This window comes from Euleptes europaea, chromosome 14 (assembly GCF_029931775.1).
Source record: "Euleptes europaea isolate rEulEur1 chromosome 14, rEulEur1.hap1, whole genome shotgun sequence".
In the NCBI taxonomy this organism is placed as follows: Eukaryota; Metazoa; Chordata; class Lepidosauria; order Squamata; family Sphaerodactylidae; genus Euleptes; species Euleptes europaea.
The window spans coordinates 39,788,894-39,807,347 of NC_079325.1; the positions used below are offsets into that span (position 1 = coordinate 39,788,894).

Genomic DNA, 18,454 nt, shown 5'->3' on the forward strand with positions numbered 1-18,454 from the left:
GTGGTCTCCCATCCAAATACTAACCAGGGCTGACCCTGCTTAGCTTCTGAGATCTGACGAGATCAGGCTAGCCTGGGCCATCCAGGTCAGGGTTTTAATATAGATATCAGCCCCTTAAAATAAACACATTTCTATATATTATTTAGTCTTTCTCCATCCAACCTTTGGGGACCCAGCTTTTGTTTTTAGGTTGGGTCTTTCTTTCCCCCTTTTTGTTTGTTGTTAGGAGATAACTATAGACACCAATTCTGAATATGCTATAATGGGTTCCTCAGCCTTAAAGTCTGCTTTACCATGGGCTTTGATTAGCAAGTAAGCGGTTTTCAGCATCTAGATTTGAGGAACTCTTTGCACAAATAAGGCTACCCCCGTGTCTGCCGTGCCTGAGTTGCATGCCCTACATTTCTTCGTATAATTAACTCTGCTGAGTAAGTGGCTTCTTTGCTCAGCAAAATTAAACACAGCAGGAATCAAATGGGAGAAGTATTTCTCACTGTGAGCTGCTCCTAAAAAGCTTTTGATGTTGAAGGCCCAGAGAGGTTCTTACAGAGGCTAAATTCCTGCCTTGGATACTTGATATGCAGTAAATGTTTTTTCTGAAATCCTGACTTTTATCTTCTTGTTGCCCTGCTAGGTTTTAAACATGCAGCTTGCTGATGGAGGGCAAGGAGATGTCCCTGTTGATGAAGCCAAACTCCACGGTAAACCTGATAAAACCTTGCGCTTTTCCCTCTGCAGTGATAATCTGGAAGGAATATCTGAAGGTGAAGGGTCACTTTAGTATCTTGTGTGTCAGACAATATTTTAAAGGAGCTTCTTTCATTGTAGCTATTGTGTATTTTGGCCTCTGTTGTAAAAGGTGCTCATTCCATTGGCTGATCTGTGTGGGGAACGTGTTTCGTCACCGGGCTAGTGTGTTCTGTCTTGCACGTCCTTCGTTCGCACTTTCCGTTTGCATCTTTTTTTACCGGGCTCAGATTAACAGCAGAACCTCTTTCCACCAGGCCCTTCAAACCGCTCTAATTCTGTATCCTCGCTGGATTTGGAAGGGGAATCTGTGTCTGAACTGGGTGCAGGCCCATCAGGCAGCAACGGGGTGGAAGCCCTGCAGCTTCTGGAACACGAACAAGGTATTGCTGTGAGGGTAAATTGGAGAAAGTACAAACCATGTGCACCACCCTGAATCCCTTTGAGGAAGGAGAGCCAGTTTGGTATGAACACATGAAGCTGCCTTATACTGAATCAGACCCTTCATCCATCAAAGTCTCCAGGGTCTCAGATAGAGGCCTTTCACATCACTTGCTTGCCGTGTCCCTTTAACCGGAGATGTCGGGGATTGAACCTGGTTCCCTCTGCATGCCAAGCAGATGCTCTACCACTGATCCACAGTCCATCCCCATTGCATTTCTCCCAGTTGCATTTCCTGTTTACCCATTCTTAGTGACTTGTGTCTTCAAGTTCACACCCTTTCATTTGTGTAGATGTTTGTTTAGCGTGTGTTCAAGTTCTGTCTCTCTTTTCTAAAGGTCTTCTTAAATGTCAGTCACTACTGATTCAAAACTGCAGCTAAGAAGTATCGTTGCGTAGTATCTGTTAAATAACAACTCACAAAGGCACACCTAGGAAAGGTGTTTGTATATCAGTCACCATGATGGGATATCAGAATTCTTTCCCCCAGGAAGATGCCCTCTGTCCTCTGGAAAGAGATCGATGGCAATTCTGACTTGCATGGCGCCATTTTCAAATGCAGATGGGAATTGTTTTGAACCAAGCTCCTTGTTTTTTGATAGCTACCACTCAGGATAATCTTGATGACAAGCTCCGTAAGTTTGAGATTCGTGATATGATGGGGTTAACCGATGACAGAGACATCTCCGAAACTGTGAGCGAAACATGGAGCACCGACGTCCTGGGGAGCGACTTTGATCCAAATATTGACGAGGACCGCTTGCAAGAAATGGCAGGTAATGTACGCCGCTCTCGATGGAACGTAGCATTGGACGATACATTGATTAAGTGATATAATCACAAACAAACCCATTTCTGCCTGTTTGAGTTTCCTCTTGCAGTGGTAGCAGATGGCCCAGTGAGTGGTACGAGGGCTTCTGATACTGTAATATTGATGATGCTAGACAGGATTGGACCTTACTACTGCCTGGATGGGAAACTAGTGGGAGCCCCTGCATAAGCTGCAACAAAAGAATTATTTTAAGTTATATCCTGCCAGCTGGAAGATTAAGACTGCTTACTACTAATAATTACTGATAAAAGAGCAATACATCCAGTTTAAAATCTCACAATGTTAATCTGCAATTATAACCATAAAAAGTGCAAAATCCAATAACAAGCCAAACTCAACCAAGATCTTGGGTGTGAAGCAAACGTTTCACCTCCAAATGTCAGGAGCAGACACAGAAAAGGCCCTGTCCTTGGTAGCCCTTTCCCCTGACCCCTGAAGGTCGGAGCACCGAGAGCAGGGCCTCTGCTGAAGATCTCAGATGAACTTGGTCCCATAACAGTGCCCCACAGCTGCTAGGACAAAGGGCTGGCATGGGAAGGAACCACGCACCCTCGGCAACTATAGGATTGGTCCTCATCAACATGATGGCTATGATGTTAGACCCAACTATGGAAAAGTAGTCGCCTGATTCAGAGCCCTCATTTCCATGTGCTCCTGGACCTCCTTGCTCTCCTTGCCTTCTGCCGAGAGGGCTGTTGCATCCTGAGCCAGCAAACAATGGTTTGAGGCCCTTACTTACAGGCCAGAGTTTGAAACTCTCTGGGTTGTGGTTTCACAGTTCTGGTTTGGAAGGCAGGTATCAGCTGTCATCTTCTGGGTTAGATGTGATGGCAAGCTAAGGCCGGGGGTGGGGGGAGAGCAGCATGCAAGCCCAAGGTTCATTCATGTAAGGCCAAACCACAGTTTGGAATTTCTCTGTGAACCCAAACCACTGCATCATTGGCAGCCTTACCTTATCTGTAAATTGAGCTTTTGTCCATTTAATTTAGAACGAGAGTTCTGGTTGAAGAAGATTTAGGTGTGTGTGTATGTGTTAGGCACAGTTAAGATGTTTTGCTGATTTTCCTTGTTGCTCAAGGCACAGGTCTGTGTTCCTTGGCGGGCAGTCTGGAGGATCCTTCCCTAAGGCCCGGGGAGAGGGGGGGGGTTGGATGCGATGGCTTTGGCATACCTCCCCTGCCTTTCCAATGCTTTTAAGGTTGCTTCCGCAGGTGCAGCAGCTGAGAATATGCTGGGGAGCTTGCTATGCTTGCCCGGTTCAGGGTCAGTGTTGCTTGACCCCTGCACGGGTTCAACCATCTCGGAAACCACCAGCGAAGCTTGGAGTGTGGAAGTGCTACCGAGCGACTCAGGTCAGAACTCTTCACTTAAAGGACCTCTTGTCTGCAGGGGGGGAGCCTTGAAGAAACGCAGCCCTCTGGCTGCAGCAGTAGAGAGAGCCAGTGAAGGGAACTTGACGTCGGCATTCAGATTCCTTCACTGGTTCCCCATCCCTTTCAGTCTCTAGCATGCCTTCCTCCTTACATTCAAAGGCTTTCTCCTCCTACCTCTTGGCCTTCCATTCTCATTCTGTCCCTTCCTGTGGCCTCATTCCTCCAAACTCAGCGTAGCGTATGAGTCACATCATGGTTTTGAGTAGGACCATCTCCTTAAGAAAAAGGGCATGCACTTCAGGACCCTTACCGTAATGCAGGTGTGTCAAACATAATGCCCGCGGGTCGGATCCGGCCCCTTGAGAGCTCTTATCCGGCCTGCGAGCCAGCCAAGGCAGCAAACGCCCCCCCCCCACTCTTGATCTGGGCTGGCAAGGCATGGCCCGGCCTGACCAAGTGACCTTTATGTCATATCCAGCCCTCATAACAGTTGAGTTGGACACCCCTGTCCTAATAGATCTGGCACTAAGAGCAAAAATGCCCAGTGTTTCGTTCCGATGTTTTAATGTTCACCGCCTTAGCAACCATGAATTGGGTGGAAAGGCAGCATGGAAATATTTTAAATAATTATACAACAGAAAAACAAATGCCAACATTAAGAGTAACCTTGCTGAACAGACAGATGTCTTTGGGCTAGTTGTTTTTAGCCAGACCTACCTCACAGGGCTGTTGTGAAGACATAGCCAAAGGCAGCTCAAGTTAATGTAACAAAAGTTCCCTGAAACTGTTGATGCTTAGGGGCTAGAATGACTTGCCTGAGCCCCCACGTGTTCTGTTTCCCATGTAGAGGCCCCAGACCTAAAGCAGGAGGAGAGGCTGCAGGAGCTGGAGAGCTGCTCTGGGGTGGGCAGCACCTCTGATGACACGGATGTCAGGGAGGTCAGTTCTCGCCCCAGTACGCCAGGCCTCAGCGTGGTGTCAGGTGAGTCTTGTATTTCTGGGAGAAGTAGATCTTGTAACACTTGAAAGCCAGCTGTTCTGGAGAGCCGGGTTTGATTCCCCACTCCTCCGCATGAAACTTGCTGAGTGACCTTGGGCCAGTCACAGTTCTTTCAAAACTCTCAGCTGCACCTACCTCACAAGGTGCCTGTCGTGGGAGGGGAGGGAAGAGAAGACGATTGTAAACTGCTTTGTAGAGAAAAGTGGGGGATAAAAACCAACTCATCCTCTTCTTCTTGCCTTGGCTCATCTAGCCTGTCTTGTTGGTCTTCGCAGCATCTTTCCAGAATCTCTGGCAAAGGAGCCTGTTACCTGAGAACCCTTTAAGTGCAGATGCCTGGGGTTGAAGCTGGGACCCTCTCTTTAATGCAAGCACTCTCACCTAAACATACGGCACTGGCTTGTACTGAGTGAGGTTCCCAGTTGCAACCACAGTGGCAGCCTTCAAAGACAGACAAACCAGTAGCTGCCAATGCAAAATGCCAGTATCTTACTAAGGGCCTGAAGTGGATGGTACCAGGGCACATTTTGGCACCTCTCCTACATTGTTAATACTATATGAGAGATGTGGGTTTCTGAAACTTATACTAGAGTGGGGAGGGTTGGGCAATTATTACAGTGTTAACTTAAATATTTATTAAGCGCCTAGATACTGTGTTAGTGGTAAAGAGCATCAGAAGAGTTGGCCTTGATCATAGATAAGGTTAAAGAAGGAAGGGAAGTTCTGAAGAACAAGGGAAATGGTGGCAGAGAAGGAGAAAAACTAGAAGTTATCAGCTAATGATGACTCAGGAAAAACAGTAACATTAACAAAAAGAGGTACATTTGACTAGAATATCAAAATTATTTGTGATCACACACATTCAGCCAGGAATTGTGAGCATAAAACTGTGGGGTTTTTTAATATGTGACACACTGTAACGTGGTACATAATTGATGATGGAGGAAGCAGAAAGAAAGAAGGATGAATCCCTGCCCTGAGGAGCTTACAGTCTAAGTTTAAATTAATTCATACCAAGCCAGAGCATTGGCCAAGTATCTTGCCGTGGTCAGGACCCCAGGCCGAGAAAAGTCTTTCCCAAGACTGGGGTGGGGCGTAAGATTCTTTAATTAGGTCCTTCTGCATGCTGAGCATGGGGCCCCTCCTAACACTAAGAGAGTCAATCAGAGAAAGAGGAGGAGAGGCCATTGAGAAAGGATGAATGTGATCAAATGTGGCTGTGTGTACCTAGCCTCAGTTTCAGATGGGGATGAGGGTGAAAGTCACATGGTGGGAGTAAGTAGCTTGCTTTCCCCTTCAGTTGCTTTATTCCTTATGTTTATATAACCAAGCTGTGAAACAGGAGAGGAGAAATTGTGTAGCCCCCCCCCCCTTTATGGTGCAGATATTGACTTGGCTGGACAGAATTCTAGATGTGGAAAGGAGGGTTTTTGGGGGGCCTTCCTGCCTTATTATTTGTATAAATTTTCTCTGAATCCCGTGCGCTCAAACATTTGAGCTAAACAGCAGGACTCCATCCACTTACAAAGACATCATTTAACATCTTCAGGCTTTTCTCTTCAAGGTATTTTTCTTCCTCTTTGCTTAGGTATTAGTGCAACCTCTGAGGATATTCCCAACAAGATCGAGGACCTCCGATCTGAGTGTAGCTCAGACTTTGGTGGAAAAGATTCAGTAACCAGCCCTGATATGGATGAAACTGCTCATGGTAAGAGACAGTGTGACCATGTCATACTGAATTTGCGTGTAATTCCAATGAGTTGCCAGAAACATTCAACGCCCCATCCCAGCTACAAGGCACGGGAGTGCAAACTGATGGGAAGGTTTCCTGTCAGTTCATTTTTCTACAGAGAGACTGTAATGTCTCTTTTTCTTGTTGGGGTGAACAGGCTTTGCACTTAGACCGCTTTCTCTCTTTTGGGTAGGAAATACATGCAATATGATTGAGGCTTGTTAGTATACAAGAGAGAGGACAGATGGCTTGCAGTCCCCAGACTTACCTTTCCTTGTGCATGGAAGCCTTGCTTGTCTACCAAGTGCTGGTTCTCCTCCCCATTTAGGTCCCCCTTTTTGTGCCTTTTCCTAAAGATAAATGGGGGGGGGGCAGGTGCTGCAGTGCTGAACTCCCAAATATAATCCAAGTCTAGGGGGTTCACTGGCAACCAAGATCAAGTTAATTCATGCCATCTTATTCCCTATTATTATGTATGGGTGTGAAAGCTGGACAATGAAGAAAGCTGATAGGAAGAAAGGTAGATTCCTTTGAAATGTGGTGTTGGAGAAGAGCATTACGGGTACCGTGGACTGCCAAAGAAACAAATCAGTGGATTATAGATCAAAGCAAGCCTGAAGTGACCCTAGAACAGGGGTGGGGATGCTTTTTTCTGCCAAGGGCCATTTGCATATTTAGAACATCATTCAGGGGCCATACCGAGCATAGATCTCCTGGTCGGGGGGGCAGAAGCTAGGGTTGCCAGGTCCTCTTCACCACTGGTGGGAGGTTTTGGGGGTGGAGCCTGAGGAGGGCGGGGTTTGGGGAGGAAGACTGCATAGCCATAGACCCCAATGGCCAAATTGGCCATTTTCTCCAGGGGAACTGATCTCTTATTGGCTGGAGATAAGTTGTAATAGCAGGAGATCTCCAGCCACCACCTGGAGGTTGGCAACCCTAGGGGAGGCTATGCAGAGAAGGCTTGGAGGATGCCTCTGCTCCCCCAGGTCTTCCCCCTCCTCCCAGGTGGGAGGGCAGCCAGTGGTGGGCCCAGGCAACTGAGGTGCCAGGGGGGTGCAGCTTGCAGCCTGCGGTTGATCTGCAGGGAAGGAAAGAAGGAAAGAAAGGAAAGAAGGAAGGAATGAAAGAAGGAAGGAAAGAAGCAAGGGAAGAAGGAAGGAAGGAAAGAAGGACAGAAAAAAGAAAGGAAGCAGGGAAAGAAAGAAGGAAAGAAAGAAAGAAAAGGGAAGGAGAAAAAAAATAGAGAAAGAGAAAGGGGAGAAAGAAAGAGACAGAAAAAGAGGAGAGAAAGAATAGGAGAGAGAGTGACAGAAAAAGGAAGAAAAGAGGGAAAAGCCTTCACACACACACACACACACACACACACACACACACACACACACACACACACACACACACACACACACACACACAGCCGGCTCCATGCGACCGGGCTTCAGCCTTCCCACCCACCCCCAGTCCACAAAAGTCCTCCACCTGATCGGCTCCCATGTGCATGCTCCGCCACCAGGAGCGGCTGGCTTTTTCCTCTTCTTCCCCCCTCCCTCAGCGGCGAGAGAGGTTTGCAGGAACTCTTCGCCTTCCCGGCTTGGGGGAAGCATCTTTCTCCCTCCCCCCTCCTCTCGCCGATTAACAGGTGGCAGTCAGCGAGAGGGGGTTCAAAGGGGCCGCAGCGTTCCTGTACGCTGCGGCTTCAGGGAGGGCCGTGCTGCACTGTGTTTCTGTGGCAGGGCCCTGGAGCTCCCGAGGGCCACCGAAAATGGCCTCAGGGGCCATAAATGGCCCGCTGGCCTGACGTTCCCCATTCCTGCCCTAGAAGCTAAAATGGCTAAACTGAGGCTATCCTTTGGTCACAATTTGAGAAGACAAGACTCCCTTGAAAAGACAATTATGCTAGGAAAAGTTGAAGGCAGCAGGAAAAGAGGAAGATCCAACAAGAGTTGGATTGACTCTATAAAGGAAGCCACAACCCTCAATTTGCAAGACCTGAGCAAGGCTGTTAAAGACAGGACATTTTGGAGGACATTGATTCATAGGGTCGCCATGAGCCGGAAGCGACTTGACAGTACTTAACACACACACGGGGTTCTCGGCCTGCTCCATTGCCCTATCAGCAAAGATCCTTGTGATGTGTTCTGACCCATTTCTCCACACTACAGGTGCCAGCCAGCTGTCCTCTCCCCCTTCTCAGGTGGATTCCTTGCTTGCCATGTTTGACCCCTTGGCATCACACGAAGGTAACTTTCAGTGTTATCATTATCTGGTGTGCCGTTCTCTTCGTAGCCACAAAACGCCTGTGTGTATTTTGCTTAGCAATAGCAGAATAGCACTGTGTGTAAAGTTTTGCTGAGTCTAGAGAGCCAGCATGATTTAGTGGTTAAGAGCAGTGGTTTGGAGTGGTGGACTCTGATCTGGAGAACTAGGTTCGATTCCCGACCCCTCCACATGAGCAGCGAGGCTAATCTGGTGAACCGGGGTGATTTCCCTACTCCTACACATTAAGCCAGCTGGGTGACCTTGGGCTAGTCACACTTCTATTAAGATATCGCTCAGCCCCACCTATCTCACAGGGTGTCTGTTGTGGGAGGGGAATGGAAGGTGATTGTAAGCCAGTTTTATTCTGCCTTAGATGGTAGTGAAAGTTGGCATATAAAAACCAACTCTTCTTCTTCTAAAGTCTGTGCTTTGTCCAGCAGTGGTGAGGCCTAAAGTGCACTATGCAAGACCGTCACACCCTCCGCCAGATCCCCCAATTCTGGAAGGAATGCTGGGTGGCAACGAGGCCCGTTTGCCCAACTTTGGCTCCCACACGGCAATGCTCATAGACTCAGAGGCGTTCAAGCAGCGGCATTCCTATCCGGAGAGGCTCGTGCGCAGCAGGAGCTCCGATATAGTGTCATCTGCTCGGCGGCCGATGAGTGATCCCGGCTGGAACAGGCGTGCTGGGAACGAAGAGAGGGAGCTTTCTGTGCCCCCTGGCAGCATGGGGGCCCCCGCTTTGATGAACGCGCCGCAGTCCTCTTCCTCCTCTCCTAGCAAAGATTTCTGTAGAGGAGAGGTAAGGGGAAATGCTGGGCCCAGCTGAGTCTGTGGTGGGTTTTGGCTTTGCTTTGGCTGCTTCCTTGATACAGTCGCTGCAGTTAAATTTTACTTTGATGGTAAGCGCTGCTATAGAAATGTTTGCATCCATTGGGCTGTACTCTTGTTAGTTTGGCAGCCACCAGGAGTGGCTTTTTGATGGTCTGTCGGGAGCAGTAGTGTACAGGGCTACCTGCAAGCAATGCATTCTTTTTGGAATTTAGAGGGAGACTATCCAGACGTGTCAAAATATTAGTTTGCAAAAAAAAAAAAAAAGCGTAGTCTGAAGAAGAAGGAGGAAAACGTTTGCTTCTTCCAACAGGTTGAAGACCGAAAAGACAGCGATGATGAGAAATCTGACAGGAACAAACCATGGTGGAGAAAGCGCTTTGTTTCAGCTATGCCCAAAGGTGAGGTTAGAGATCAGATCTCTTTGTCAGCTATACGTAGAACTTAAAAATCCTTTCTCTTTGTTGGTTGGCATTGAACCAGGAATCTACCCTTGGCTAGTTAACCACCATTTGTACTAGTGTTGCTGTGATGTCTGGATCCACAGGCCACAGTGGGTTGAGCAACACCTTCCCTTGCATTCTCCTGTATTATGGGGGATGTCCTCCTTGCTGGGAGTGGAGAGGAGGCCAGAAGCAAGTAAGCCGCGGCTCACTCACAACAGGGATTTGTTACTGACATCGACTAAGCAGAATATGTTGCACAAACCATGGTTTGTTGTGGTGGCTTGAAAGCTGCCTGTTTAGTGAGTTTGAGTGCAGTAATTTGAAAAATATTGAAGCCTAGCCATTGGACTCTGGGCTAGCTGTAGAAATTGCATGTAGAAGCTGGCGTGAAAGAGGAGGAGAGAGAGACCCCATGGATTTAAAAAACAGCAACTTTATTATTTGTATAGAAGATGGTTGTGAGTGTACATCTGCTGCAATGAGCTGGATCCCGACGCCTATCCTACCATTCCACTAAACAACGTTCATTTATTTGTGAATTTATTACAATATTTATACCCCATCTTTCCTTTTGGCTCAAGTTTGAAGCTCTCCTCCAGCCCTAAGGAGCTGTCCTCCTACTTAAGTGGCTCTTCTGTTTGAGGAAGGGACACTTAGGCTGGTGGAAGGGTACTAGGAGGATGGTTGGATCCACCCCATAATTGCTTGCTTGTGTGTGTGTGGAGGAGGGGTAGAACCCCTTCAGTATGTCAGGGAGCTATATGTAATTAAAAAATGGTCAGGTGGGCACTGAGAAGAGATGGTTTTCTCATTTTCTGTGAATTTTCAGGAAAGCAATTTTTTTGTACACACACAAACCTGATTTACTGAATGAGATTTTTTTCCTACAGAAGAATGCTATCTGTTGACATGTGCTTACATCACTTTTGCTTTAATATGAATACTAAAATTGATTTTTGTGCCCCTGGGATTTCTGCCCTCTCATTTTTTCTCTTGTTACTGTGGGTGGGAATTTTGTTGTCTTGCTCTCTGGAATCTGGGCTATCAGACAGCCTCTCTAGCTTCCAAGTAAAATATTGCTCAACCTGACTTTTCCCCTCTAAATATTTCCAGCTCCAATCCCATTTCGAAAAAAAGAAAAACAAGACAAGGACAAAGATGAGTTCTTCCCTGACAGATATGGCTCTCTACAAGGTCTGGAGTCAATGCTACTGTTTCTTAACTCTTGAATCAATTTCTGTTTTTTTCCCTTTGCCTTTACTAAGCATAGATCAAACTCAGTATGGCTTGCTTAATTTAAAAAGGTAAAACAGTTTTGTTTGTCTTCTAAATTGCTTGAGGGCCTTAACAGAATAGAATTTGCCTGTCTTCCCCACTTGAAGACTCCATTTATACAATCTGCAGAATCAGGCAGTTATGCTTTGGTTGGACTGCATTACTGCAGGGGTGTGGCTTGAGGGTGGGGGGAGAGGATGTTTGCTCCTCCATGAAAGAACTCCTTGCACAAAGAGAAATGGCAAGTGAGGAATGAGTCCCCGCCAGTGTCTCCACGACATGCTAGGTTTCTGTATGCAGAGGCTGGTTTTTCCTCCCTCGGTAATCATTCAAACATACAACTTCCCCAGCTGCATCCCAAAGTCCAGGGATTATTGTACCCCCTTGATTATGCTGACTGTAGAAACCAACTTTTAGATTTGTATGTCCATGTCGATTTAGCAAATGCAGGATAAAGATAAAATTTGCCCTCTACGTCATTTCACACAGAGAGTGCTAATAGCAGGCTCCAACAGCTGATGTAGAAATAGAAGTTTGATCCTGAAATATTGTCGAAGGCTTTCACGGTCAGAGTTCATCAGTTCTTGTAGGTTATCCGGGCTGTGTGACCATGGTCTTGGTATTTTCTTTCCTGACGTTTCGCCAGCAGCTGTGGCAGGCATCTTCAGAGGAGTAGCACTGTTGCAGGACAATGACTTAGCTCAAACCCTACCCCCTTCTGACTATATATATTGCTCTTCCAACACACTTTGACACTGAGAGACACTGTCCTTCAGTGTTACTCCTCTGAAGATGCCTGCCACAGCTGCTGACGAAACGTCAGGAAAGAAAATACCAAGACCCGGTCACACAGCCCGGATAACCTACAAGAACTATTGGTCCTGAATCTTTCAGTCTTCCTGCTGTTGTATTAGCTGGGAGGTGAGCTTCTCATGCAGAATTCTTTCTTCCACACTTGGCTCCTGCAACTGTCTGATTCAGGGGAAATACAGTAGCCTCCCTGCAGCCTTCAGTCCCTGGTAGTACATCTGTGTTCTCAAATACAAAGATGTTGGTGGTAGTTCTGTAATTCCACCCACTACATGAGACAAACGAGTTAATTGCTGTGATTTTTTTTTACTTGACATTTTAGATGACCCCAGTCCTAGGCTGAGTGCTCAAGCGCAGGCTGCAGAGGACATCCTGGACAAGTACAGGAATGCGATTAAGCGGACCAGCCCTAATGAGGGGGCTGCAGTGAACTACGATAGCACAGGTGAGAGTCTGCCCTGGCTCACCACACTTTACACAAGGAGAAGAATGGTTGCTACCTTCTGGAAATGAGAGACAGCTGACCATTCAAAGCTCAAACGTGCGTGTGTGTGTGTGTGCACGTTGATTTGTTTAGATGCCATTGGAGACGGCGAAAGCATCCACGACTCTCCGCGTGATGACGCCTTGCAAAACATGTCTGCAGATGACCTCCCAGATTCTGCTAGTCAAGTAGCTCATCCTCAGGATTCTGCTTTCTCCTACAGGTAACTAATTTGTGAGACTCAGATAAGGCAGATGACATTAGCTAAAGACATTAGCCAGGGCAGAGGAAGGCTAGATCCAAAGTCAGGCATTGGGCGGAGACTTCTACCCCTGGAAACCCAGCTGAGACAGGCATACAGATTTAGGGAGGGAGGGAGGACATTCTTTTGCTGAGTACCATCTCCTGACTGGGGAGTCCTACTCAGATGCCTTCTGCAGGTGGGATGGGGAGGGGGGGAACTGGCGACATGCTTTCCAAATTCTTCTTCACCACTTTGAAGACTGGTGCCTTCCATGAGTCAGGAGTTATCCTGCATGACAATTACTCTCCTGATGTGTCCTTGCAGCTGTGTTGAAAATTGGGAGTGCAAACAGAACCATTAGCTTTTGAGGAATTTGTTCAGAAAGTAACTTCCACTCTGCTGGGGAAGAAGTAGGGTTTTTTTGGTCAGGCTTAAAAGAATTTTTGGATGGCTCTATAACTAACCAGCGGATATTAATTTTGCCACTGTTTTATGCAGGGATGCCAAGAAGAAATTGCGGCTCGCGCTCTGTTCAGCAGATTCTGTTGCCTTCCCCATGTTGTCTCACTCCACACGGAATGGGCTTCCTGATCATACAGACCCCGAAGGTAAATCCTTCGTTCGCCGTCCTTGTGGTAGCTGAAGCGCAATGTTTCTTGTTGTCCTGAACCAGAATTGGTGGTGCCTTTTGCTTTTATACCCAAGAAGGACCATAAGAGTACAGCCTGTCCCTTGTGTTTCTACATATGTTGCTGATTGGGCATAATGCCTCCTGACTGGAAGAGGGACAGCACAGAGCAATAAAAATAATAGTTCTGGATCTCAGTATCGAGACTGGTGTGTTTGCTTAGTCTTATTCAACATAGGAGCATATTAGGGTTACCCAGCACCAGTGGACCGGAGAAGGCAAAATCATAAGAGTCAGAAAGGGCCATGCAGGCCATCTAGTCCAACCTCCTGCTCAATGCAGGATCAGCCAAGAGCATCCCTGACAAGTGTTTGTCCAGCCGCTGTTTAAAGAATGCCACTGAGGGAGGATTCACCACCTTCCTAGGTAGCCAATTCCACTGTTGAACAACTCTTATTGTAAAAATCTTTTTCCTAATATCCAGGCAGTACTTTACCACCCATAATTTAAACCCATTATTGTGAGTCCTATCCTCTGCTGCCAACAGGAACAGCTCCCTGCCCTCTTCTAAGCAACAGCCCTTCAGATACTTAAAGAGAGCAATCGTGCCCCCCCCCAACCGCCTCTTCTCCAAACAAAACATTCCCAGGTCCCTCAACCTTCCCTCGTAGGGTTTTGTTTCCAGGCTCCTGATCATCCTCGTCGCTCTCCTCTGTACCCTGCTCCCTTCTGTCCACATCCTTTATGAGCCGCTCTCCTGTGATGCATAGTTTGGAAACTGCTGTCTTGTGCTCTGTTGCAAATTGGCCCCCAACTAGCTTCTGAGATCTCAACCAGGGTTGCCCTCCTACTTTTCATGCCTGCCTATATAGCCATGTGGGCTAGAAACTTGCTTTTAAAAATGTCAATTGACATTTCTGTCAGGCTGAATTGAGCATCTGGTTTCAAATGTTGACTTGTGTATCATGCAGGCCTTGTAGCTGCCATTGTCTTGTATAGCTCTCTTTTGGAAGGCCACATCTCTGCCTTAGGAAAGAATAAAACCATCCAAAGCTCTAGTAAAAAAAACAAACCTGTGACATTTTGACTGCTGTACAATGAAACCAGATCCCTTCTGCGGAAAATTCCTTGGCAAATAGTTTGACTGGGTAGGACTTGTGTGTGGCGCATAGGCGGCCTCTTCCCAGGGTCCAGTTATGGTAGTCTCTAATGTGATGGCCTAGGTAACTTGGTGGGAGGGGGGACAGATGGGGAGGGTCCTTCTCTCAATCCTGAACTGCCTCACCTGAGGGGAGTGGGATTTGCGCTGAATTCTTGTTCTGCGGAAGCAGGAACCTGAGATGTCAGAAGACTTTTTTTTCTTTTCCCAACCTTTCTCTTCCCTTCTTGTTTTAAAAATCCAGACAACGAAATTGTGTGCTTCCTAAAAGTTCAGTTGGCAGAAGCTATCAACCTCCAAGATAAGAACCTGATGGCCCAGCTACAGGAGACGATGCGCTGTGTCGGCCGCTTCGACAACAGGACCTGCCGTAAGCTGCTGGCTTCTATTGCCGAGGATTACAGGTAACCCCTGCTGCCTTCTTCCGTCACAGCAGTGAACATTGTTTTTGTCCATATATTTCCAGTTTGGGACAAAATTTTAGTGCTGCTTCTTGCATGGCAGGTGCTTTAGAATTCCTCCATTTGTAATGTTTTAATTTGATAGAGAGAGCCAGTATCATTTGCTGCTTGTCAGGCGGCCCTTGAAGACTGCTTGAAAGTTTCAACTGGTGCAAAATGTACCTGCATATTTATGGCTGGGGTCAGAACTTGTGTAACATCTGTGCTGGGCTTCCAGCCTCTATTGAAGCTGACTGTTGCAAGCCCTACATAGTCTGTGGGGCACTGGCTGTGGGGCACGTGGTGTGGTGAGCTGAGCATCCTGCTGTCTTCCTCCCATACATTCCCTTGTGTTCAGACAAGTCTGCGCTCTCCCTGTGGGGTGGCTTGAGTCTACACACTTAGCCTGTTTAATTTTTTAAAACGCATGTGCTGATTTCTCGATGGCCGGCTCCGCTTGCAGATGGGAAATTATAACACCTCACACTGTGTCTGTGGTTTTCATTGGTAATTCGAGGAATGACCTCACCTCAAGAGCTGTTGCAAGGATAGATAAGATCTGCATGGCCCGTGCTGCCAAGACTTTCTTTATAAACAGTTACTTGAGCATCTGGCCACTTACAAACCTCAGATTAAGCTCAGGCCAGTTGAGGACAGCAGGCTGCTCACGGGTTGCGCGGAGGGGCCACAGAGCACCTTCTTGCCAGCTCTATTGGAGCTATCAAAACAAAACAACACTAGGCTATAAAGTCTTATGAGCTATATTCACAATGGATGACAATGTGACAAGAAAGCAAATTGCATATAATATACAGATAATAAGCGCAAAAGCGCAAAAAAACGAACCCCCAGCGGAGGTGAAAGCGAACCCAAGAGTTCAACAGGTAAGTCTGTGTTTATGTTGTAAAGGGACAAAAAAGCCAAGAAGGTCAGGTACATATAGTCTCCAGAAGACCCCCGGCAAGAGGTAGATCAAGAAGACGGGCTCTCTGGATGAAAGCTGTGCTCCGTTTACACTGTTAGCTTCATCAGTTGCTTGATTCTCAAATAACAATGTTTTCCATATGTTCTTTCTTGGAAACTCCCTTAAGAGTCCATTTCTACTTCATTGCTCTCAGCTATGACTCCGACCAGTCTGAGGGCCTGTCCTGAACAGTGTGCTTTCTTCCTCCCAGGAAAAGAGGCCCATACTTTACGTATCTGACTCGGTGTCGCCAAGGCCTGCAGACAACCCAGGCGCATTTAGAAAGGCTGCTGCAGAGGGTTCTGCGCGACAAAGAGCTGGCCAACCGGTACTTCACCACCGTGTGCGTGCGGCTGCTTTTGGAAAGCAAAGAGCCGAAGATCAGAGAGTTCATTCAAGGTAACCATGCTGGGGTGACAGATCTGAGTAGTGCCAGGTTTGGGGCTGGAGAGACTTGGGTTCAGTTACCTGCTTACCCCCTGAAGCTTCTGGATGGTTGGGGTTGTACTGTGCTCACCTCTGTCCGCATGTGGTGGTGCCCTGAGCTCTTTGGAGGATGGACGGAATAAAAACATAGCAAATTTCACTTTCTGACGCACTGGCTGCAAAATTGCTTGTGTTGATGATTGGATGACAGTGATTGGAAGGGTTGTTGTGCTATTATAGGAAGGTTTGGCAGGTACAGAAGCATAACCTTTGCTGCCATTGGCTGAACTAGCCTGATGTTACGGGGAGCCTAGGAAAGGCATGGCAGAAGACTCAGAGGGAACTGCTTAAGACCCAGTTGTAACCTTGTGGAAGTGAAAGATGGGAGTGGTTTTGCAGCTGTGGTGCAAATTAGTAGTTAAGCCTGGCAGTGTGGATGCATCATCCCAGCCTTGCTGGTGGAGCTGTGAGAGTAGTAGATTTTAGAGGGCCCTGAGGGATTCCTGGAATTGGAGAGGGGTGGGTGGGGGTACCCTTTCAAGACAGCAGTTCCTCCACTTTGTTCTGTGGCCAAAGATTTCCAGAAGCTGACCGCAGCAGATGACAAGACTGCCCAGGTGGAAGACTTCCTCCAGTTCCTGTACGGGGCCATGGCCCAGGATGTCATCTGGCAGAACGCCAGCGAGGAGCAGCTTCAAGATGCCCAGCTAGCCATTGAGCGCAGCGTCATGAACCGCATTTTCAAGCTGGCCTTTTACCCTAACCAGGACGGGGACATCTTGCGTGATCAGTGAGTGAAATGTGCATTGGTGTGGGGTCTTTATACCTTAAGAACAGTCCTGCTTGTGGTGGTCTCTTCTGCAGTCAGGCTGCCTAGAATTTGTGCTTGGTTGTGAGGTGGTTGTTGTTGTTGCTTTAAACCTTCAGTCTGCACTCCAGCCAACCACCCATGCCAATTAGTTTTGTGTACACATTTTTTCACTTTGCCATTTTTGTTCTGAACTTGGTGGCTGAGTTTTTGTTTGAGCTGGGAGCTTTAATGGATTCGTCTTTGGGCGCACTTTTCTCATCCATGATTATAAAGTTTTAGCCAATTAAGTACAAAGACTGACTTTGGGACTAACGAAGGAAAACTCAAAGGTGGCTGGACCACCTCCCCTTTGCCAGCTTAGATGCAAATGAAGCTTAATCAGTTTTCCTTCTGGGCTGCTAGCAGATTGTTTCACACTGCACATTTGGAGAGGGACAGTTCTTTTCCTTCAGAAGCTTCAGAAAAGCCCTCTTTGGAGGCTTTGCAGTCTGTAAAAAATATTTTTAAAATAAAACTGATCACGCAAAATCCAGGTGTTCGATCAATTAAAAATCTTCTGTAGATAGGTAAGCCCTACAAGAAAAGAGCTTTGATAGATCAGATCAAAGATCCATCTAGTAGGGCATCCCTTTTTCCGCCCAGGTGCCCTGGAAGGCCCTTGGAAGAGGCACAAGGACATTCCCCTCATATTCAGAGGCGTACTGCCATGAACGAGGAGCTTCCCTCTAGCCATCGTGTCTAATACCTGTTGATGGACCTATCCTCCAGTGTTGTTGTTTTTTTTGTGGAATATGGAATTTGCTTGGAAGGAATGGGTGTTGGAAGGGGAGCACTTGGGAGGACTGTAGATGCATAAAGAACCTCCTTTCCTGGGACAGGGGTCCTTACCAGATTTTGTCTCCTGTTCTTGTAGGTTATCCGGGCTGTGTAACCGTGGTCTTGGAATTTTCTTTCCTGATGTTTCGCCAGCAGCTGTGGCAGGCATCTTCAGAGTAGCAACACTGAAGGACAGTGTCTCTCAGTGTCAAGGGTGTAGGAAGAGTCAGAGAGGGGTTGGATTTGAGCTGAGTACTGTCCTGCAGACATAATGTGCTAATCAATGTCCTGTAAGTATCAAGATAATGTACTAATGAGAGTGTGGTATGTTAATATGGAAGCATTGTATCCTGAAATGATCTGGTAATGTGTGAAATCCAAAGCTAATCTGCATGGCTATTGTTGACTGTAGCCTTTGTTAGTCTGGAGGTTTTTCAGGGCATTTTTTCACGGATGACAAGGGTATCAAGAAAACATCCGTAAAACAAACTTTCAGTTAGGTCACAAGGTCTACCGGAAACCAACTCACACAGATCGCTACTTACACAAAAACTCCAACCACCACCCCCGACAAAAAAGAGGAATAATCAAAACATTAATGGACCGTGCAAGACGGATCTGTGAACCACAGTTTCTCAAGGAAGAAACTAATCATTTAAATCACGCACTGCTAGCAAACGGCTATTCCAAGAATGAAATCAGAAGGGCCATTAAACCAAACAAAAATAAGAAAACTCAG

At 47.0% G+C, this 18,454-nt stretch overlaps 2 protein-coding genes across 7 annotated transcripts in view; one reads left to right on the plus strand and one right to left on the minus strand.

The window, feature by feature from the left end:
- The window catches only part of MAPKAP1 (MAPK associated protein 1), a 408,697-nt gene that overhangs the window by 139,147 nt on the left and 251,096 nt on the right, over positions 1-18,454 (minus strand). The window lies entirely within an intron of this gene.
- GAPVD1 (GTPase activating protein and VPS9 domains 1) overlaps positions 1-18,454 on the plus strand; it is a 54,193-nt gene that overhangs the window by 33,062 nt on the left and 2,677 nt on the right. For 2 of the 6 annotated variants that reach the window (XM_056860936.1, XM_056860940.1), the window contains 16 exons: positions 635-764; positions 1,005-1,130; positions 1,791-1,964; positions 3,232-3,372; positions 4,241-4,375; positions 5,982-6,101; positions 8,285-8,362; positions 8,822-9,183; positions 9,526-9,613; positions 10,772-10,852; positions 12,066-12,188; positions 12,321-12,450; positions 12,970-13,079; positions 14,503-14,662; positions 15,874-16,061; positions 16,665-16,878. In XM_056860936.1, the coding sequence (XP_056716914.1) occupies positions 635-764; positions 1,005-1,130; positions 1,791-1,964; positions 3,232-3,372; positions 4,241-4,375; positions 5,982-6,101; positions 8,285-8,362; positions 8,822-9,183; positions 9,526-9,613; positions 10,772-10,852; positions 12,066-12,188; positions 12,321-12,450; positions 12,970-13,079; positions 14,503-14,662; positions 15,874-16,061; positions 16,665-16,878 (2,360 nt within the window). The remainder of the gene's footprint in view (positions 1-634; positions 765-1,004; positions 1,131-1,790; positions 1,965-3,231; positions 3,373-4,240; positions 4,376-5,981; positions 6,102-8,284; positions 8,363-8,821; positions 9,184-9,525; positions 9,614-10,771; positions 10,853-12,065; positions 12,189-12,320; positions 12,451-12,969; positions 13,080-14,502; positions 14,663-15,873; positions 16,062-16,664; positions 16,879-18,454) is intronic. The other 4 variants (XM_056860937.1, XM_056860942.1, XM_056860939.1 and 1 more) reach the window with 3 other exon arrangements.